Here is a 23931-nt window from a genome sequence, read left to right as displayed (position 1 = left end):
AATCTCTCTCTCTCGCCCTCTCTGTTTTACAGAGGGCATCTCCAGGTCAATAGATAATGTATTTTCAGTTTGACATGATGAAAGCCTTTTAAGTTTTGCCCCCCTCCCCTCCGCCACTCATATCCTTCATTTGTGGTCTTTGGGGGAGTGTTGTGTGACAGAATGCAGGGGCCACACCTCTCTCTGACAGGGGAGGAGAAGCCGCCAGCTTGCTCTGCTACTGTTGTTTGTGGTAGACCTATGGCATTGTCCTGACACATGTACACCACAGTGTTCCAATCTGTAAATCATTAGACTGCCGGCTGGACCTCCACCAGCGCTCTAAAGCAATCAGAGGCAGCATTCCGAGGAGCTCCCTCCTGCAGCCCAGCCGCCCCGTGGTTCGGAGCGCTATCCGTGGCCCACTACCGTGGCTAGGTGAGGTGACAATGAGCCCGGGCTCGGCCCACTCTGGCTCCCTGCCAAAAGGAGGAAGGGCAGCTGAGACAACGGGACAATTGAGGCAGACACAGCCTCTCTGTGATGAGCACCCAAGCTGTGAACCTCACCCTAAATGAACCAAGTTGTTTGTTTTAAACAGACACGTTCAGGTTCAGACAATCAAGACCAGAGTGGATGGATAATCCTTTCAGTGGTCAGTAAGCAGAAACTAAGCCTACTCCTAGTGTTGAATGAGGATTGAAATGGGAATGTTCTGACAGATACTGTGCTATAAGGCCATGTCTAGACTTCACAGTTCAGGCAGCGTTAGTATTCTGATCGTGGAATACCAAACTAGTCATGCATTTACACATACTGTACATTCAAATGTGTCTACAGTGTCCACAGTGTGTCCAGATTCCCTTTTCACGCGCTATATTCAAATGTCAGTATGCATTCTACAAACGGTGGAATAGGCTAAATATGATAATAAAATAACAACTGATGGCAGTAGCTAACTACTGTAGCTAACTAGCCAGCTAACCTCTGTAGCTAGCCAGCAAGCTAGCAAGCAATGCTAAAGGGATTGCAAACGGGATAGTGTAACTCTAGCCATAATATTTTCTATTTATTAGCTAGTTGGCTAGCATTTACACACTCGGAACATATTTCCTCCAACATTATAATGAAAGGTGCCTCTCGGTCCCAAAACACGTTTTCTGGATACTTGTGGGAGTGCTGATGACATTGCCCACTGTATGCGCTTTCGGTAGCCTGATTGCGTCCAGACTGAGGTGAAATACACACACAATGCATCCATGACCACTTCCAAATCTGAACACAAAGCGACTTTTGTGCGTCTAGACCGGTCTTTTCAATGCGATCTTCATATTCTGATAGCAGAAGTCGCATGTAAGTGTCAAGTGTAAACACGACCTAAGAGACATCAATATTCTTCAGGTTCATCAGCACAGTTTTTAGGTTCAAAATCAAATCACATACATCTGTGCGTGTGTGTATGTGCATGATTCCGTGTGTCTCTGTCTTTGAGGTGATTTAATATGCCAGGAATGATCAGCACAGCGCTGATCCCTGCATCTGTGTGTAACCAGGGATCAGGATGTCTTTTTCACCGCTTGTTTTTCTTGTCATATCGTAAAAATGTATTATGTGTACTGTATATATTAGAAACAGGTTTGGATCATTCTGTCAGTATGAAGTCATCCCTTGTATTTCCAGGCAGTCTGTTTCAGCCTGTTAGTGAGCCTCAGCCATGCGATGACTGTCGGTCTGACTCCGGACTCCAGACACAGGGCTTTAAGCCACTGCCATTTGCTGGACCTTTTTTTATTCTGAGGACTGATGTTTCCCTTCAAGCTCTATCCCCCTCCCTGTCTCCCTGTCTCCCCCTCCCCCCAATCTTGTATCTTCAAATCATTCTCCGCCACAGTATCTTGATTTCAGCCATGTGTTGTTTGAAATGATTCACCTCCCCTTTTGGGTGGTAATGGGTGGATGCATGGACTGTAAGGACAGAGCATTAATAAACACCAAGAGCCATATCAAAAACATCCACTCATGCATCTCTACATTTAATTAACCTTTTTTTACCAGGTTAGTCTTGTTGAGATAAAAGTATATTTTTCAAGAGAGACCTGGACCAAGGCAACTGCATCAACACATCAGTATCAGATAAACAGACACATTAAATATAAACCAGGTGAAAATCACATCAATACAACAAGCAGTACGTCAGTAACTAACATGTTCACGACACAAGTCAGAAAAACATCAGAGTGCAATATGTCAAGCATCAGAGCTTCACAACTACATGCCTCAACAACTCATTCATCTATTTGTATTGTGTGCTTCTCTAGGGACACGAGGTCCTGAAGTTTTACATTGACTTGGAGGGACTTTAACTACCAGGGGGACAACTGACCAGCCTGTTTAATTGACCAGCATAACTGACGCTTAACTGACCAGCATGCTTTTTAGGATTAAGATTAGGAGTATTGTGTACACTGATAGTTTCAGTTAGTGCTATCTACTCACCCTGTTTAGAGAGGGTCTACGTTCCTAAAACCATACTGAATTGAATGACACAGTCCGTAGACATATGTACGTCTATATTTGTGTTGGGCACTGAAGAGTACATGTTTATAGTCCACACCCTGGTAATTCATGTAACTATGACTAGTTCCTGGATACCAAATAGTTGGCATGGATGCACTCGTGCGCCCAAAATGTACTCAAACTAACTATTTTTAGATGTAATCATAGCTCCCAGACGTGTCTTTTAGAAATCCTGTAGGATAGAGATGACAGTTCCACTGCTCATTTCATTTGGCATCATTCAACTACAGGATTATTTTTCCTGAACAAAATGTCATGATGAGGCACTGTACTTCTTAATATAGTGTCTGATTCAAAAGAAGAACTCTATATGAATCAATCATGATAGAATACGGCACAAAATTCCCCCACCCCCCTGAATTTATGTTGCACATCGCTGTAGATGTTCTTGTTTTGACTAAGTGAAAACCACAGCAGACAGAACACAAAGAAACACAAACCTCGTTCTGCGCTGGCTGGCATATCACCTCAAGGAAATATTTAGCAAATACAGACTACACAATGTGTTCTTTAATGTCTGAAACCAATAACATAATACATCCTTGTAACACATTGCAACAGGCATGACTTAATATGAGTTCACCTTGGCCAATAACCCTGCCCATTTCAGATGAGGCTAAAGTGCAGATGTCAGGGGATAGAGAGAGGAGTTAAAGAGGTCTGTACACATTAGTTCAACCCAAAACTCAGAAAAAAAGATTCTGAATTTCCAGTAAGTTTGTCTTTTCAGATACAGCAGAGACTGTACACAGAGCTGATGTTGTTCGAGAAGTCGCTCACCTGGGGTGTAATCAATAGTGCACACAATAGCAAACAGTTGCAAACACTTTTATGCAAATTCAGGTAGGTTATTCCCCATTTCATTCCGTTTGCTTCTGTTTGGTTCCTAGTGAATACATCACTGGTCTGAAGATGCCTGGGTTTTGGTATACGGTTTGACCATTTATCTTAAAAAAATAAAATACAGTTATTATTTTAATTTTAATTGTAACATGAGTTGGACATATCTAGTTATTTAGTGTACCCATGTTGATATGGTTTAGAATGAATTTAGTCTACACCCCTTTATGTTGTTCACCCTCTGTGTTTGTATATGGGAGCTGCCATTGTCTTTAACCCCAGAACAAACACTAGTCAGACTACCAGACGTTAACTCATACTTTCACTGTAACACAGGCAGGAAATTGAGTCTTTTATTATGTCATCTCACTGTGTCGTAAGCACAATAATTATTTCTGGATCATCATGAAGAGGATGGGTGAAAGATAAAACTGAAGGCTCAAGGATATTGATGATTCTCTGTGTTGACAAAATATGTTTGGTGAAGAAATATATATGTATCACATCGATACACACCTATGTGTAATTACTGTGCACAGTGCAGGCTCAGGCAGAGGAGGAGGAGAGTAGAGTGTGAGAGAGGGGAGGCTTGAACTGTATGTCTGCTAAATTTATCATGAGGCCTTTGGGAGCATTGAAATGAGAACAGTGGCCTATTACTGCTTAGAGAAGGTGTTTTATTGAGAATATGCCGACATGCCACCCCAGGGAGAGTGCTGGGGAGAAGAGTGTGGCCAGAGCCGAGATCAGTGTGTGTGTGTGTGTGTGTGTGTGTGTGTGTGTGTCTGTGTCTGTGTCTTTGTCTGAGCCCTCTGAGTGTGTCAGATAGAAAGTAAAGAGCCTTTTCTTCTTCTGGTTAATTATTCACTAAGATATGTATTGGAATTGTCACTTTTGACACTTGAGGTCACCCAGTCAATTATTTATATAGGTCACCCAGCTTAACAAAGCTTGTTGTTAGTTATTAGCAGATGAGGGCAGTGGCTTGTTACTGTATGTATGGACTGTGTTGATTTGTGTTCTGGAATGTTCGTATTCCATGAGCATTCCTTCATCCTTAGCCAAGCTTTTATGGACATTGATATGAAAAAAATGTTATGGCCATGTTTGAATTTGTTGTGCATGTTAACATGTTAATTAACTGAGTTATGTGTTAATCCTGACTAAAGGTTTGTTTTAATGTCTTAGTATTTGTGTCTGAATGTATTTCATCCTTTTGATTCTTCTCAAACTGAAATGAATAGTTGTAAATAGTATATTTTCAGATACTACAGATTTATCATGGTTTAAAAGCTATTATTTCAAAAAAGAGCAAAAATGTATGTATAATAGTTTTTTTGGTATATTTATTTATCTCCTTTCTCTCTCTCTCTCTCTCTCTCTCCTGTGCAGTTCATGCATGTCCAGTAGAGGGCAGGGTCCTGTTTCCCCTTGTTCTCTTTTATATACCTGCTGTTGAACCATGTGATTCTATTAAGACGTATTATATTATATTCGTATTATCGTGACTGAGTAGTAGTGACAGCACCAGAGGCAGGAGTAGTATATGTTGTGTAGGGAAGTATTAGAACAAGTGATATTAGTAATCAGAGGAAAAATCATGTATTTTGGTAGATCAATGAGTTTATTGCTTATTTTTACAAAGGGCAAAAATATTAAAGATACCCTGGAAAAAGATAGATGTGGTATCTGGAAAAATATAGATGTGGTATCTGGAAAAATAAACAAGTGATATCTGGAAAAATAAAGAAATTATGTAGTTAATGGAAAAGTTGTTTCTTACTCATGAAACAATATAAAAAAAACACACAAAAAAACAATTATATTAAAAAGTATTTATTTTAGACTGAAATGCTTTTTTATGGTATTTATGGTATAAATCAACAAAGCATCTAAATTGTTTGTTGGCTGTTTGTTGTTCTCAGAATATAAAATTAGTTTGACTCTTTGTCCTGACGCTGTAAACAATTCCATTTACCAGAACAATAAAGTGTCTGATAGCAGGCTAGATTCTTTCTTTCAGCTGGATAGCTGTGTTTACTTATCTGTTGTTTAATTAAAGGGCTTCTTTTCTTTAGGCATCCATTGTTTCAATAGGTCAAAGGGTTAACAGCCGTCAACTATGTATTTTTTTTCAAAGGGGTCCCACACAAAGGCATGGGTTCACCTGCAGCTCAGCCTGAGGCTCCCTATTGTGTAGGCCATTTGAATTGATTATGTTTAGGGGGCTGGTTGTGATTGGTGGAGAAGGGCGTGGTTGATTGGATAGTTTTGTATCTTGTCAGCCAGGGAGCAACCTTGCACGTGCAATCTGTCTGTATCCCGAGGAAGCCTGGAGACGCCACAGAACAGTAGTGTCCGCCTGCCTCTCTGCCTGCCTCTTTGCCTTTCATTCTCTCTCTCTCGCTCCTCTCCGCTCCACTCAACACTGCACGGCCCAGATCTCTGTTTACCCTGCCAGCTAAATGGAGTTTGTCAGGTTTGTCAATATGATTGATTCTGCAATTTTGCCAGCTTTCTTGTATAAAACTTGACAATGTCATTTGTCCAGGGAAAAGATGAGGGCTTTTATCTATCTGTTGTTGATGTTCTATCATTGTAATTGGTTAATTTTGTCATGCAGTTTGTTTAAGGAGAGAATGGATCCAGGTTTTAGTGTGTTCTGTAGATAGGGACAGAGTACAGACTTTCCCTGAAGGCTGTTACACTACAAGTATTTTGTGATTTGTGGGGAGATGCTGTGTTTTTAAAGATAGGCTACGTGTTGTTTAGATGTTTGTGTTTACCTGCTGATAGTTGCTGATGCCATTCAGAGATATAGTTTTCATTTGCTGAATTGTGCTTCAACAAATGAAATGTTCAAATGTTTTGTTAATCATTTTGTGTATTTAGATTCACTTTACATTAAGGTAACACTTTACATTAAGGTAAAACTTTACATTAAGGTAACACTTTACATGAAGTTGCTCATATGCCAGTTTAGATATACTGTAGTTGGGATTCTAGTTGTGTTTGTTTCTTTATTCTGACACTGTACTAACCAGATCATCAGGCTCTGGTACAACAGCATGTGTTGTTAAGATATGGAAAGTTCTAGGAAAGGCTGTATTTTAGCAGTGAAGTTGTTTATCACATATTATTATTTAATATATTCTGCATCCCAGTGTGTTACTAACAAGCACATGTAGCCCTCAGCTTCAGTAGGGCATGCTGTTATTGTTTACTGTTAGTTATACATGAGATATTCCCAGTTTGTGTGTTTGTGAGTTGAGTGTGTGTTTGCCGGTCAGACCTGGCTCCCACTCAGGCTATGGACAGTGTCCCTGTCAAGTGAAGAAGGCAGCGAGGTGATGGGGGGTTGATCGTCTCCTCACTCTGTCACTTGAAATTAAGGGAGAGGGAGGCACAACTCTATATTTGACACTGCCACTACGTAACCATTTTAGGCAGACTCAATCATTTGAAATGTCAGAACTGACATTTTTCCTGAAACATTTTTTTTTTGTGCGTGCACACGCACGTGAACACATGCATACGTGGGTGTGCTTGAGAGCCTGCATGCGTGTGTGTAGTAAAGGGGGCGGAGAATGAAATGAGAGATAAAGTTGAACCTTTCTACACCAACTTCCCTCTCTTCCCTGGTGGTAGATTTGAACCCCATGAAACACCCCTTAGATATTAGACTGAAGACTGTTATTTACTTTGTGATGCTGGTTTAACTTTTAATGTAAGAGAGCCTTCAGAGTCTTCCAAAACAACAACATTTTCAATTAATATATTAACACATGCTTAAAAAACAACAACATTTTCCTCACTTTTGAGGCTAATGTTTTCACCTTCTACCCCCTCTGCCATGTTTGTACTGAGCTCCAGACTGTGTCTGAACAGCCTCGGCGATGAGAGGGTGTATCTGTACTGGTAGAGTTTAGAGAGAGAGGGTGAATTTCTCTGGCAGAGAGGGGCCGGTGGAGGTTAACATCAGATTGTGAGGAAAATTAAGCCTAAACAGCCAGTGTGCACTGTAATGCTGTGCAGCTGCACTGGCTGGGCTGGGGGTGCAGTTTGGGAGAGCTGGAGTGCGAGCTGATTGGGATGACATTTTGTAATCAAAGTTGATTTATTGTTCATTAGTAGTGCATTAGCCCTTTCAGGCAGGGCCATTATTTGTGCAACGGCCTGTCAAGGCGAGAGGCTGCCAGCACCTGTCATTTTTAAACCATGACATAGGCAACCAGATATTACCCTGTACCCAGAGAAGCGGGCATGGTGGCAGCCGACAGCCAGCGAAATCCCACAGAGCTCTGGGATATCCTTTACAGGAGTGGCCACTGCTTTGTAGTGTGGAGTGAGTGAGTGAGGGGGAATAGTTTACCGGTGATATAGAAAACCACCAGCTGCTCTCTGCTGTTCTCCTGACTCCTCGCTGGATTGAGGAACGTTTTGACATGAAAACAGCTTTTGTTGCGTTAGGTACATTACTGCTCATTGCTCTTGGTCACGGTGTCTCTGTATCAGATAGGTGGATTATGTCAACACAAAAGATGTTATATATTTCAAAGTATAGAGATAGTATGTTAACAGTATGATTAGGCTACATGGTGTATAGACAGTGATATGGTGTGACAAAATAAACGAGTCTATATTTGCCACTTGTTCCGTCCTGCTCTGCTACTAGAAAGCATTATGTAATACTGTGTTAATTACTGCTGTGCTCCTCAAATAACATAATATATGTTTTCTTTGTGTAAGTAGTTGTGGAATGATTCAGTAGGCTGTATCCAGATACAAGAGGTGGCATATGTGTTGGATCTAGATTTATCTCTGGATGGTTTTCACACATTCTGTGAACCAGCTGCTGACTTCTCCCCTTTTTATTATTATGAATTGGCCACGTGGTTTTTCTGACTCACAAAAGACAACAGCACAAGCCAAGTTTAAAAAAGCCTACACAATTTGTGGCCCCTTGTCTGCCGTCATGGAAACAAGAATGAGGTTTGCATTGCTGGTGTGCAGAGTATGGAAACAATCTGCATGAGGATGTGTCAGGCGTTGTCTTTGGGTACATTTTCATTTGAAGGGGATTTTAAAGGCTGTGATCTTAATTAAATCTCAACTGATCCAAATAATGCATCTGAAGGCACGCAGGGTTGCGTAATGGTGCTGAGCTGATAAACCATAAAACACGGGCACACGGAGGTACACAGGATGAGAAGAGGGGGTAGCACCCACTGGGTCTGGGACCAGGTGAATGGGCTGGTGAATGGTGCTATTGTAGGCACTAGAGTTGTCATCTCCTATTTTAATTTTGTCTCAACCTAGCGTAGTGCTTGAAAGGTCAGAAAGAGTGACAGGATATGTTATCAGTGAAAATGGAATGGAAAGCCTCATTAAAAAGGCTATCAGTGAATACAGTGGAACATAAAGACAAACTGAAAGAAATGATCCTTTTATTCAGTAATATGCTCTTACTACAGTGAACTACAGGAAATGGCTCCCAAGTGTGTGTGTGTGTGTGTGTGTGTGTGTGTGTGTGTGTGTGTGTGTGTGTGTGTGTGTGTGTGTGTGTGTGTGTGTGTGTGTGTGTGTGTGTGTGTGTGTGTGTGTGTGTGTGTGTGTGTGTGTGTGTGTGTGTGTGTGTGTGTGTGTGTTTGTGTACACATGTGCCAGGGTGGGGGCCATGCACTGGGCACCTGCAGTGGCGGCTGCCCAGAGTGTGGGAAAGAGATGACACCACGCAGCTCTACTGTTATTGTTGGGGTGAGAGGCTCGTTCACTTCCCAGTGTAGTTTGTTTGTTTTACAGAATGCTGGCCCAGCTTAGCTGAAAACGTGTTTGTTTGTGGTTTAAAAGTTAATTAAAATGCAATCTTGAGTTTTGTTTTTACAGTTGTTGCGTATCGTTTCAATCCCCCTGCAGAATATATATAGCAAATGGGCAGAAAATATGACTGTGATTATCCAGTTTATCTGAATTGTAAACTTTTTGAAAGCAGCTTGAATTTGGATGACAAAGAGGAATTAGTGAGAGCTTAGCCAAACCAGGATGGGTAACGTTAGCTCTGTCTCCTTGTGTTCTTTGTCATGCATGTTGTAGTCTGGGACTACATACATTGGTTGTTGTGAAACTACTATTATTATTATGATTATGATTATTATTATATTATTATATTTGTTTGATAGTAATACACACAAATACACCAAAAATACAATATAAGAAACAGTCTTTTGTTGATCCTTTTTTTCCATCAGAGAAAACATGCTTGACATATTCTCTAAACCGCTATCCACCTTCAATATTTCAATAAACCTGAACGATGAGGAATGAGTAATTCATTCCGATCTTGTCGTAGACTAATTATGTTCATGCATCACTTCAATACAATGCCTCCCGTGAAATCCTCCTTTCGGAGACATTTTCATGCTCGAGATTATACGCTATTCAAGACGGAGCGCCATTACTATTCAAATGTCTCAGGCCAAGGTAAACCAACAGTATCAAACAGGCTGGCCTCTGATTTCTCAAGGGTTTGTTATTTTCTACTTCTCCATTCTATTTGATGTCCTTACAAAACAAGATCACACCAGGGAGAAAGATATAAAAATTACAATTTTTTTTTTCTTCATCTAACCTGGTCCTTCATGGCTGGTTTAATATCAGCGATGGTCTCATTGAAGTTGGCTTGTTTTTCCTTTTTCTCTTCTCCTTAATTGCCCCAGTATCACCAGGAGGGAAGGGAGGGAGGCTAGCTTCATGTCTCATGCCTGGGTCTGCTTCCCCTCTCTCTCTTTTTCTCTCTCGCGCTCTATTTCTCTCTCTCGTTCTGTCTCTCTCTCTCTCTCGTTCTCTGTCTCTCTCTCTCTCTCTCTCTCTCTCATTCTCTGTCTGTCTCTCTCTCTCTCTCGTTCTCTGTCTCTCTCCCTCTCTCTCTCTCTCTCGTTCTCTGTCTCTCTCTCACCACACTTTGACCTTTGGCTTCTGGGGGAACGCTGGTTGAAGAGCGTCTTCATTAAGTGTGAATCTGTGAATTCCCGACGTCGTCAGATGTGTGGCCGATGTTTCCTCATTAGAATATCATTTCCATGCTTGTTCTCGGTGGTGACGCACAAAGAGAAGTTGGCGTAGTGTACTTTAAAGGCAGCAGAGGCTCCCATCACTTTGTGGCCTACCTTCACTCTGAACACGCTCCTGCTCTGTTCTCCAGGCAGCACGGCATCAGACGCTGCCTGGTACACTAACCTCTCTCAGACAAAGAAAAATATTCTTATAATTTCTTTAACATCGTTGTAATTACGTACTGTTCAACCATGCGCTACAATTTACTGTGTGTGCATGTTTGAGTTTTTGCATGCTTATGTGCATGTGTGTGTGATTGTGTTAGTTGCTCACACTGCAGCTGTGTGAGAATGTTCCAGGTTTGAATGTTTATATACGCGAGGCACCTGGAGAGTGCCACACCTTACTGAAATCCATAAACGTCAGCTGTTTCTGGCATTCCCAAAATGTCTTATGTTTCACACCCACATATTGGTGTACAAGTAGCTGCTCAAAGAAACTCTCCTAGTATTAGTTCTCTGTGAATCATCCAGACCGACAGAGAATTCTCCCTCAGACTCTCTTCAGATGTACATATATTTCTGTGCATCATCTGGAGTCGTGAGGTTAACCAGAAATAAGTGAGTATGCCATATGGAGAGCGTTCTAAATGGAGAGTGGCGTACTGTGTTTGTGTTAAATTGGCATGATACACCAGCCAGGGGCCACATGTTTCGGTTAAAGTGCTCCTTCCCCTCAATAGCCCCCTGTCTCAGTCAGATTTTCACTCATTCAACACACTGGATTAAATGGTAGTAGTTACAATGATCAATAGGTAAGAACCGTACATTCCGTCTTGCTGCTAATGACCTCAGTAGTAATGTGTAATAAAATGTGGGCTCTAATAGCCGCTTGCCGGGGCTCAGCCTGCCGTCTCTTGGTGTCTAGGGGTAGTTACAGTGGACCAGACCCCCCCTTCCATGACAAAGAAAGGTGTGAGGCTGCTTGAACCAGAGGATGTGCTGCTCAAGGTGTAAAAATAATGTAATTAATTGAATGAAATTCCAATCCAATTTGTTAAGAAATGATCAGTTATTAAGTGTGAAATGGTGTAAAATATTGTGTTAATTATATTTTTCTACGCTGGATCTCTATGTTAGACTCTATAAAACATGTACTATCGAAGATGAATAATACAAATGGTTAACTACATGTGAAAATAACCCTGGTTACATTTACTGCCCTAACATGACAATAAAAGTAGAGCATGTCAAATCTAAAGTAGATAGTTTCTGTAATGTAATGTAAAGCATCAAAGAAGATACATGATTATTTATCCTTGGTGTGTGAGGTAATTGTTAGTGGTGCTGAGGCAGGTCTATATCTATCGCATCACGTAGAGGGCTTATACTGTAGCGAGACACGCTGCCCGCTTGACCTTCAAAATAGTTGATCAAAATTAGTGATGCTGAGAAAAAAGGACATCAGTGCATAATGACTGCGAAATTAGAAATGGGGGTCTTGGCTAAGCAAATGACAGGAAAAGCCATGTGAAAAAGTCCAGGTGGATATTTAGACATAATACAGGAGGAATTCACATAGCAATTTCAGCCTCTCGTCGCCTCCCACTGAAAATGAGAAATGTTAAGTGCGTTGAGTCCTAGGTGGTGCGTGACCTCCTCGAGTTTCCCCTACAGGAGGACAAAACACATCTAATCTTTCAGCGCGGAGCAGCTCTCAATGAGGTTTACAGAGAGCGTCAGCGCCACCGCGTCCTGTTTGACGCTGCTACCCTTTCCAGTGCCGTGAGAGTACAAGCTGCTCATTATGACCCATTTAGTTTTTGTTTTCTGTTCTAGTGGGGGAAATTAATCAGGTGATATGCATGCTGCGTGTACCAGAGAACGCCTCTCCTGCTAGATAGATTGGAAACAGCTAAAGGACATTCATGCATGGACATTTCAAAAGGCCGTCATTGGCTATGAGGTCACAGTACAATTTGGGTAACCTTGGTGAAGACTGACTGTCAGCCCTAATGTCCGCTCTATCAGCCGGCGACATCAGCCTCGGAGACGCAGAGCACGGGTTTACCACACATACACACACACCGCGGCATGTTAACAGTTGCAAATGTGAGACGGCTATCAAGTACATCTCAGTAGCTGTTTGTCACTAAGATGTCAGTGAAAAGGGCTTTTAATGGTATGGCACATCACAGCAGTGAGTGGCAGCATCCAGACACTCTGAGAAGCCACAAAGCCGCCGGAGCAATTAAGGCAGCCTGACAACTGTGGGGAACTGTGGGGTTCTTTCAGTGTCATAACAAATCACTTGTTTTGAAGAGTCATCCACTCACACCTTTCTGTTGGAGTTAGTTAGGGGCCTGTGTCAGTATGTATGTCCTCCTCCTGTCATGGCGCCGCAGCTTTATTTGTACATTAAAGAAATTGCTGTTGACAATATTCTAATGAAATGACATGGTTTATGCACACAGGTTCGCTGTAGCCTACAGTGTGTGGCCTATCTTTGCGTTTGCTGGTGTAGTAGCAGATCACCTCAGCAGAAACAATCAAACCTTGGACAGCCTGTTAGTGTTAGGTTGTGTGTGTCTGTCTGGACAGCCTGTTAGTGTTAGGTTGTGTGTGTCTGTCTGGGCAGGGCTGTTGTGCTGAAGGTCGGAGGGGGGCTGTTGTAGAGTTTCCACAGGCTTACTGCAGGCCATCTCCTGTCATTACTCCTGTGTCTAGTATTGTGTCATTACTGCTTAGGGGGTGTAGCATCTCTTGCTGTGATGACACTCCAGGTGATTTTTCCAGTACAGACCAGAGGTGTTGAGGGGCTATCCTGGGCTCTCATTTCAGTGGCTGTTATAGTGTGTGTAACTCCTGACAAGTGGTCTGGTTGAGCTGCTGTAGTCTATACTGTCTCTGCTTGTCCTCCAGCTCACTTTTTTTTGCTGTGGTCATATAGTCCTATAAAGCATGTATCCTGGCTATGTCAGTCTTATACTACAACACTGTCTTAGTAGACCAGGTTAGTGACTGCTCTGCCTACCCCCCCCCCCCGCCCCTCTCTCTCGTAGGTTCCAGTGTCAGTGGCTATGATGACACCCCAGGTAATAACGCCTCAGCAGATGCAGCAGATCCTCCAGCAGCAGGTCCTGAGCCCTCAGCAGCTCCAGGTGCTCCTGCAGCAGCAACAGGCCCTCATGTTACAGCAGGTAAACACACGGGACATTCATACTGTACATAAAACACATCAACATCAACATCCTCACACCAACCACCATACTGTGCACTGGCGTTCCTTCTGAATATGAGACTGTATCACATAGAGAACAGCCAGAGTGCTGAAAGTATGCCCGCGGCCCACTGCTGAGTTTAGCTTGGCCCTGATGGATTGATTGGTTGGTGAGCTGTCACTCAGACGTAGCTCCCATGTCTTTTGCAGCAGCAACTCCAAGAGTTCTACAAGAAGCAGCAGGAACAGCTCCACCTCCAGCTCCTCCAGCAGCAACATGCAGGCAAGCAGAGTAAAGAGGTAGGCTCACTATGATGACATCATCACCTCCACCGCCGCCATGCATGTCATTGCTTTACTGAACTCGTATGTTGCCCCGGTGGTACGATCCTCAGCCAGCCAAGCCCAGAGCCCAGAGCCCAGAACCCAGAGCTCAGAGCCCAGAGCCCAGAGCCCAGAGCTCAGAGCCCAGAGCCCAGAGCCCAGAACCCAGAGCTCAGAGCCCAGAGCCCAGAGCTCAGAGCCCAGAGCTCAGAGCAGTATGTGGAAGGCATGTCTTCTCTCACTCTCACCATCTGTTCAGAGGCTGTGGTTTTTAAGAAGAAAAAAAGAGAGAGAGAATCAAGTGTAGTTCTGCTTCTGATTAGCATGTCAGGCACGATGGGTAAATACCAGTAATAACTGAATAAACCAGGAATACTGATGATCCCTCTTCTTCCAGGGGATGGGGCTCGTACTGCTTCTCGGGCAATTAAATAAATAACTACATTTTGTGCTGTTTAATCGTTTGTTCTCTCCAGTAAACAAGTGTCTTACAACACAGAGATTGCCCTTCACCCCCTTGTAGGAAATACTGAAAGGAAGGAAAAAGAAAGGCAGAAATCTGAGAGGCTTGCTTGGTAATTAACATGCAAATGGAACGGGAAGAGAAGGTGTGTAATTGTGAGATATCAGTACGCTCCCAGCTTTGTTGTGTTGCCCACGCTCTCCTTTTTCCCATCTTTTTCCCTTCCCTCCCCCCAGTTCAGCCGGACTGGCTCATCAGCGGTGGCTCAATGCGTGTTAGTGACTCGCGGATACAGGCATCACTCTGGACAAATAAATTATTATTGTGCGGTCAAAAGAAGTTTAAAGACAATCAGGGAATTTTCTATCTGAGAGCCACGTTTGGGGAGGGTGGGGGAAAAAAGCATATAAATGAAGCCAAATGTTAAAAACACATTCACGCACATGCTCACACACGCACACACACACACACACACACACTGTTGAAGCTACCGACTTCAAAGTCCCATTTCTCTAATTAATGAACTGCAAGCTTCAGTTTGGACAAGCTGTGGTGTGATGCTCCCATAAATCAACGTGACAGCAGAGCTCCTTGGCCTCAGATAGGGCCTGTCACCAAGTGGCATCTGATGTAAACATGACTGGAGCTGGGGGGTTTGAGAGGGAGGGGGGTACTAGTCAGAAGGAGGTGCAATTGATCAGCTGAACGGAGATCTTTTGAAGTGTATTATGTATGATCACAGGAAATGGATGCAGCCTCGAGAGGCTCTCCTGCTCTCCGATGTGTTGCTTTTTTCCCCTTTCTATTGCATTTCTAGCTGCTACAACCATCAAAAGACAGAATAAGAATCACGCTGCAACTCCCCTGTGGCAGGCAGACAATAACCCCCTGTTGTTGCTTTGTGCCTCTTTTATTTTAAAGACATCAAAATGTAGTTTTTCAAAGATCTTTAACTTTATATTTGAAGCTTGACAATAAAGGGCTGCCACTGCCACTCTTTATCCTTGTCAGGAACTGTTTTTTTCTCTCGTGCCACTTCTTGTTAACCTCTTATTTGGTCTATTGGGCCGGGGGATTTAATGTGTCTTCGCGCTGGGAGAGCACAGGAGCTGCTGTCAGCTGAAGAGACCACAAGAAAGAAATCTGAAGGGGAGAGAGTTAAATTCAGTTGCAATTTAAAAGCCACCCTATATTTATTTAAGGCACTGATGAAAGACATTGTTCCCTGTGAACTCCCGCCCCCGTAGTACCATTAGCATTGTCTTATGCTGTCAGACAGACAGGAGCTACAGTACAGAGAAGTGTCCCATTGAAGACACAAGAAACTTCTTACACTGTTGTTGAAAATCAACACCCTTTCAAAAACAGGCTCTTAGATGGGAAGAATCAGAGGCTATCTGCATCACTAATTACACTGAAGCCTGCATGAGAACTTCATCAAATTTGCTTCAAATCGTCAATATAGTTTAGGTCATAAACCAGAGAAATAGGTGTTTATGAATGCACCCTATCATCTAGTCCCATGTTTTAATGCTAATCCATGAATATTCCACTACATAATCCTCCTGATCAGACTAACGTATATGATCCCTGGCCGTGACCTCACTCTCCGAGGGTGTCTCAGGGAGAGTGGGATATGCAAAAAAACACTTTTCCATTTCGCAGGTTACACACTTGTACATGTGAAACAGGACAAATATAAGCGCCCCCTATTTGACCTTTTGTAATGAGAAGGCCTCTCCACATCAGACCAGTGTAGTGTACTGTACTGTGTTCAGGGCCTGTGGGGAAGGAGGCTGGATGAGGGGAGGGGAGGGGAAGGGAGGGGAATCCCAGCCCGGCAGACCTTTGACAGGCAGACCAGGACGTGCGGAGGGGGGAACAATTTATCTGGATATTTCAGCGGTTTCTGAGCCGCCGGCGGGTGACCTGACAGCAGCGTTGCACCGAGACCTTTTTTGTATGCGCTCAGTTGTGAGAAGTAAACATAGTGGTGTATCCTGTGTTTGGTAACAGGGTGCGGTGCACAGCTTGGCAGCCCGGGTTGCTTTTAATGCCCCCCACCCCGCCTTGACAATTGGCGCTGTGTACTCATATGCAGCCTAATATCCTGCCCTCTCCCAGGCTTATTTTGTTTGGCCGTCCTTATGTGTCATAGAAAACATAACAAGGTGAGCTTTGTCTTGATTGATCGTTATCTCCAGTTGTTGTTTAAGGAATAATAATCCATATTTTGATGGTGAAGCTGAGACTGGGGTCACTCCTCCACTCCGCTGTTACCTACTGTACCCACTTGTTTTGATTTGGAAAAGATTGGGGATATATTAGATCATTTCCTCCTGTTTATTGTTCTGACGACACCTCTCTCTCTCTCTCTCTCTCTCTCTCTCTCAATTCAAGGGGCTTTATTAGCATGGGAAGCATATATTAACATTACCTTAGCAAGTGACATAGATAATATACAAAAGTGAAATAAACAAATTAAATGATTAAAGTTAAAGTCAAAAATACATATTTCAATGAAGACACTGACTTTCTCAGAATGCAGATGTAGTGCTGTAAGATGAGCAAGACTCTGATCTTCAGTCACTCTATGATTCAACTCTACTTGCTGCAATTACCTGAGAGCAGTGCCACGCCTGAGAGAGTTGGGGGACTAGCTCGTGTGGTTATTAAACACTTTGATTTAGTCACACATTGTTTGCTGAATTATGAATAGGTGTAATTAAAATCCCATGGCTCTTATTATGAATGATTAACTATGTTGTTTAATTGTTTGTCATTTGCCTCCACACTTCTGGTTAATTAAGAGAAAGAGGGACATATACTGCACCTGTTCTGAAGTGTGCTCAGACAAACCCACATACTGTAGTGTGCTGAATGTGTTAGAGTTTAGGTGGTAGGGTTTGATGTGTTCGATTGGGATTGGGATTGGGATTGGGATTGTGTGTGTGTGTGTGTGTGTGTGTGTGTGTGTGTGTGTGTGTGTGTGTGTGTGTGTGTGTGTGTGTGTGTGTGTGTGTGTGTGTGTGTGTGTGTAAACATACTGTATCCTGTATGTATTAACCTAGGGCCTAACGTGCAGAAGCAAATGTTCAGGCATACAGAATACACTGTGATCAGCATGTGTTTGTCCGTTGTATCATCATGTGTTCTTTAACTGTCTCTTTCTGTGTTCAATCAATATGTACAGTTCGTAAAAATATTTTTTGTTTACCCTAGATTACCTATGTCCTGTTTGTTTGCTTATAGTGTGTGTGTGTGTGTGCGTGCGTGCGTGCGTGCGTGTGTGTGTGTGTCGTCCTCAGCAGCAGCAGCAGGCCCAGCAGTTGGCCTTCCAGCAGCAGCTCATGCAGGTCCAACAGCTCCAGCAGCAGCACCTGCTCAACCTCCAGAGACAAGGCCTGCTCTCCATCCAGCCTGGACAGACCGCCCTGCCCCTGCACTCGCTCACTCAGGGTCAGTGCTCTACTCTACTGCGAAACACACCTCCACACGGGATTATACTGCATACCACACCTGCCCCCAGCACCCTCCCCACAAACACACACACATACACACACACAGACACACACACTCTAAAATACCCTACATTCACTTTGTCCCAATGATAAACATCATATTGCATATGCTTTGACTACAGTATTCACCTTATTTAGTGCCCTCTAACTCTTGTTAGAAGTGTTCCCCATCTTGTTTTATTTATACTGCCTGTACTGTGTATCTTCCCTGTTCCCCCCCTTTGACTACCATGGTGTAGAGATGCCCTCTCCCCTCCAGCCTCTTTCTCTGGTCTCTCCATTCATACATTTTCCTTAGAATTACATCATACTGGGTGTTGACCAGGGGGAAATGCCTCCTTAGGCTAGAGGAAGAGTGGAACTGATGAGTACGGTTACATGCACACAATAATACCATTATTGTGGATAATCAGATTAAAATAATAGTTTCTTTAAACATTTACATGTTTTGCAAGAAGAATGATTTCCTTAATAATCCTTCCATGGAAACATCTGAACTGAGGCTGTTGATGGGACTTAAATAAATGCTGAAAATCAGCATAAATGTTGTACCACAGCAAACATGTTCTTTTTGCGAGCCTTTTTGAGTTGGGACATATACAGTTTGTATGTGAAAAGTATTTCTAAGATGCGTACTTTCAGTGTTTCCCAACTCACTTCCCTTTGCGCTACCTGTGATAGCACATATGCTGATCAAATACACAGCTGGAACGCCAATTCAGCTGTTTCCATGTCCTGATGACTCAAAAGGTTGCTCAGAAAACCAGGTGTTTTAAGCGGCGTATGCTTACATTGGTTTTGACCTCACGCCGATTAAGATAAGCAGAGTAAGGTGTTTACATGACTAATGCCATACGCAGCCGACAGCCATAATCAGTTTAATATCGAATTATTAGTGTGCACATAAACATACTCGTTGTTACTAAACTGCCACTTAACCTCTCATTGTGAAATATCCCATAAGGGGATGGTGGTGTGAGTCAATGCTTGTTGTTTAGCCAGGAAGTTTATTTCTTTATTTGTTTTTAATGTTTTCTTAAGGAGCAGCCCTATGACAAAGCCTCCATACCATTTTGGAACATGACATAGACTATTCATTCCAGGCTAAGACAAACAGTTTTGAAAAAACAAGATAAGGCGATAAAGTGGAAGGGCTGGGGAACTTAGGTAATGGGCAAACAAAAACAAGGTTTGTACAATCATGTTATTGTTTGGACTGTGTATGGAATCTGACGATTGCCATAGGCACAGGCGTGGCCACTGGTGTGCTGCCTGTTAGTGTACGCTTATGAATGACCTTGTTTTGGATATCTGGCAAACACACACATGCCCTTTTGAGTAAAGCATTACACCAGTGATATGGCAGTTTACTGTTCTTTATGGAATAGCACAACAGTTACTGAACATCCTGTTGACTGTTTGCTTACACTTAGTGTCATCAAATATCTCTTAGGCTGTCTCACAGCATGACTAATAGCAAACAGGACACTATAGCCATATTTTGTCAGATGACAGTTTAAGATACAAATAAAGTATCGTTTCTCTTTGTTATTATTTATACAATCTGAAATGAGGAATTGAACCTTACCACACAGAATGTTGGTTGGTTTCACTATTTTACTGAGTTGATCCTGGCTAGCCCGCCCTTGGAAACCATTCATGGTAAGACAGCTGTTAAAACACTTGCCATCAGGCTGAGTTTCCCTTCCTATTCTACACATTTTCTGCTTGACTGTTTGAAGTTATTGATGACCTTTCTGTTTTCCACATCACTAAACTCTTTCATGCATCAGCAGCCGAGACCTACAGAGCTGAGATCTAATCTACTATATTCAGCACATAGTAAGCAGCACTGCAGAAAGAATGTGTTCTGCTGCTCCGTTTGGACCCTGGTGATTATGTGTTTGGACTGAGCCAATGAATTAGGATGACTTTTATACACTGAGGTGATGATCAGACAGAGATGCTTTTTTCCCTCTTTATTCAAATTCAGATATCACAATCAAATTATTAGAAAATTCATTCTCTCATTGCAGTATAATTATATTGTGCTCTCATGGTGTTCTGGGAAAACAGCCGCCCTGAATGTTTTAGAATAAGGAGGCGTGTAATGCATATTGTACATGTATAAAATGGCTTATTTTTTGTATTGTATGGTCTTGTGCTTACTGGAAATGTTGATAGAGACCGTATAACATATTTTCATTATCAATAGACATGAATAATCACATAGAGTTATCATTTAAATACCAGAAGTAATTTAGTACCATAAGTGAAGGAAGTAATTTAGTACCAGAAGTGAAGGAAGTCATTCAGTACCCGACGTGAAGGAAGTCATTCAGTACCCGAAGTGAAGGAAGTCATTTTGTACCAGAAGTGAAGGAAGTAATTTAGTACCAGAAGTGAAGGAAGTCATTTAGTACCAGAAGTGAAGGAAGTCATTTAGTACCAGAAGTGAAGGATGTCATATAATACCAGAAGTGAAGGAAGTCACTTAGTACCAGAAGTGAAGGAAGTCATTTAATACCAGAAGTGAAGGAAGTCACTTAGTACCAGAAGTGAAGGAAGTCATTTAATACCAGAAGTGAAGGAAGTCACTTAGTACCAGAAGTGAAAGAAGTCATTTAATACCAGAAGTGAAGGAAGTCACTTAGTACCAGAAGTGAAGGAAGTCATATAATACCAGAAGTGAAGGAAGTCACTTAGTACCAGAAGTGAAGGAAGTCATTTAATACCAGAAGTGAAGGAAGTCACTTAGTACCAGAAGTGAAGGAAGTCATTTAATACCAGAAGTGAAGGAAGTCTTTTTTTTTTACATTATTTTTATTTCACCTTTATTTAACCAGGTAGACTAGTTGAGAACAAGTTCTCATTTACAACTGCAACCTGGCCAAGATAAAGCAAAGCAGTGTGACACAGACAACAACACAGAATTACACATGGAATAAACAATAAACAAGCCAATAACACAATAAACAAGTCAATGACACAGTAGAAAATAGAAAGTCTATGTACAGAGTGTGCAAAAGGCATGAGGAGGTAGGCAATAAATAGGCCATAGGAGCGAATAATTACAATTTAGCAGATTAACAATGGAGTGATAAATGAGCCGATGATGATGTGCTAGTAGATATACTGGTGTGTAAAAGAGCAGAAAAGTAAATAAAAATAAAAACAGTATGGGGATGAGGTAGGTATACTGGGTGGGCTATTTACAGATGGACTATGTACAGCTGCAGCGATTGGTTAGCTGCTCAGATAGTTGATGTTTAAAGTTGGTGAGGGAAATAAAAGTCTCCAACTTCAGCTTATTTTTGCAATTCGTTCCAGTCACTGGCAGCAGAGAACTGGAAGGAAAGGCGGCCAAATGAGGTGTTGGCTTTGGGGATGATCAGTGAGATATACCTGCTGGAATGTGTGCTACAGTTGGGTGTTGTTATCGTGACCAGTGAGCTGAGATAAGGTGGAGCTTTACCTAGCATAGACTTATAGATGACCTGGAGCCAGTGGGTCTGGCAACGAATATGAAGCGAGGGCCAGCCGACTAGAGCATACAGGTCGCAGTGGTGGGTGGTATAAAGTGATTTGGTAACAAAACGGATGGCACTGTGATAGACTGCATCTAGTTTAGTACCAGAAGTGAAGGAAGTAATTTAGTACCAGAAGTGAAGGAGGTCATTTAATGCCAGAAGTGAAGGAGGTCATTTAATACCAGAGGTGAAGGAGGTCATTTAATACCAGAGGTGAAGGAAGTAATTTAATAACAGAAGAGAAGGAAGTAATTTAGTACCAGAAGTGAAGGAGGTAATTTAGTACCAGAAGTGAAGGAGGTCATTTAATACCAGAGGTGAAGGAAGTAATTTAATAACAGAAGAGAAGGAAGTAATTTAGTACCAGAAGTGAAGGAGGTCATTTAATACCAGAGGTGAAGGAAGTAATTTAATAACAGAAGTGAAGTAAGAATTTAGTACCAGAAGTGAAGGAAGTCATTTAGTACCAGAAGTGAAGGAAGTAATTTAGTAGAAGCTTGAAGAGTGTGACTTGGATGATAACCAGTTGTTCTCTTTATCTGGACTTTAATTTGTTTCTCTCGCGGTAAATTATTTTGACATTAATGTTCAAAGTCTTGGAAGCGGTCAGACAATATCTGTTATAAATTACAACAATGTGTTTGGGGAGGATATAACTCTCATAAATATACATTTGATCCAGCGCCCACCTCCCCTCCTCCCCCCAAAAGCCTTTCCTTTTGACCTGTGGAGAGTGAGTGAGACAGCAGTGCACGCTCCGTTCTCCATTCTCCCAGGTGCAGCTGCCAGGTGTGTGTGTATGTGTCGCTGATCGCCCCTCTCCGTGCCTCCCCTGATTGGCTAAAGTGTGTTTTGTGGCTCCATGGCCTCCCAGGCTGTGCTGTAACAGACTGAGCTTTCATCGCTGGAGAACATCAGTTAAGTTGTCCAGGAGAGGGCAATGGGACAGTGACAAGACAACTGCAAAAAACGTGGCAAAGTACGAAGCCGTTCACAGTGCAGCAGCGGCACATCAGGGACAGCGGCAGGTAATATGCTCCCCCAGTCAGTGATTGATTTGGCCAGCAGCGCGACATTGGTAATAGTTCCTGCAGCATTAGGAGTTAACATATTTTAGGCCTAAGGGATGCATATCACTTGGCCAGTGATTACAGGAACATAAACAGTGGTGCACCAGAGGTCTCTGCCGGATGGAACAATAAACTAATAGCGGTGTCACCGTCCCCCCATGGTATTGGCTCTGTGTGGAAAGCAACAGCAGAGTTGAAAGAGCCCGAAGCATAGGGGCTATTTTTTATTCTGTGGATGATGACCTGCAACTGATGTCATTATGCACCTTAAATCAACATTCTGCTTGCTTGAACATGGTCACCTGGGTACGGAGGTACAAGGACGGGAAAAGGTTGAGGAGCACGTCCTGTCTGGGTGCCTAAGCTACCTGCAGCGGTAAAATTGAGTTGCCAGGTCGGTGATCAATCAAGTGTCCCAACAACATACATTTTTTTGAAATGGTTGTCTGTTTTTCCATCCTATAGTGTGTGGAATAGTTTTGTTGAAAAATGGAAAAAGGGATTAACTAATCCTGCATTTGAAAATACTAAATATACAGAAAAGGATTTAGAGATCAGTGTTATACTGAATGTCTACCATAGATTTAGACATCAGTGTTATACTGTATGTTGTACTCTATGTCTACCATTTAAATCAGATGCTGCCTTCTCAGGTAGAATAAAAAGCTGTTTGTCCAAACCTAGAATATAATACTATTTGAGATTTTCATAGCACTACATTTTATTGTCATTCATGGTGTTATCTTGAACGGCCCTCAGTTTCCAGAGATCCAATGAGGACAAGGTAGTTTAATAAGAGAAGGGCGTGGGAGTGGAGGATAGAGGGGAAGAGAGAGAAATAAAGGAGACCGCTTGGTCCCAGTCCGTTACCTCTGTCATCAGAGGAGTCTATGGGAGCTGTTTCATCTGAGTAAACATTGGTGTCGGGGTCACCAGGACTGGCTGGTAATTGAGGGAGAGTGGGCTGCCCTGTCAGCCACACAGGCTAAAAATACATCGCCCACTGTCACTGGGCACAAAGTGGGGGGAAAATTATTGTTCCCGCTGTCGAAGCACAGGACCTTCCCCATCCAGACAAACCATCATCATAGAAAACTTTCCCTCCAAGGATCCTTCCCTCCATCAAAACAACAATGTGCCTTTAATAGACAAGTGAGAAGCAACAACCGAAGGATTAGCATGCTTTTGTGCAAACAGAATCATTTGGCATGTTTTGTCTGTCAGGGCTGTGTCCTTCGATGAAGGTACATCAAGGAGTAAGACAGAAAGAGAGAACGAGAGAATACAGGGCAGGCAGAATAGAGGAGAGCACGTGGAAAGGTTATTGATTTGTCCTGCAATCATTTCCTGCTCTT

General features: G+C 42.5%; 1 protein-coding gene across 8 annotated transcripts in view; it reads left to right on the top strand.

Moving 5' to 3' along the window:
- Positions 1 to 23931, top strand: part of LOC110494596 (forkhead box protein P1-B) — a 233073-nt gene that overhangs the window by 165809 nt on the left and 43333 nt on the right. For 5 of the 8 annotated variants that reach the window (XM_021569807.2, XM_021569804.2, XM_021569802.2 and 2 more), the window contains 3 exons: positions 13511 to 13648; positions 13879 to 13968; positions 17764 to 17914. In XM_021569807.2, coding sequence (XP_021425482.2) covers positions 13511 to 13648; positions 13879 to 13968; positions 17764 to 17914 — 379 coding nt within the window. The remainder of the gene's footprint in view (positions 1 to 13510; positions 13649 to 13878; positions 13969 to 17763; positions 17915 to 23931) is intronic. The other 3 variants (XM_036950691.1, XM_036950692.1, XM_021569806.2) reach the window with 3 other exon arrangements.

This window comes from Oncorhynchus mykiss, chromosome 17, assembly GCF_013265735.2.
Source record: "Oncorhynchus mykiss isolate Arlee chromosome 17, USDA_OmykA_1.1, whole genome shotgun sequence".
NCBI lineage: Eukaryota > Metazoa > Chordata > Actinopteri > Salmoniformes > Salmonidae > Oncorhynchus > Oncorhynchus mykiss.
This window is presented reverse-complemented; position numbering and strand designations above follow the sequence as displayed.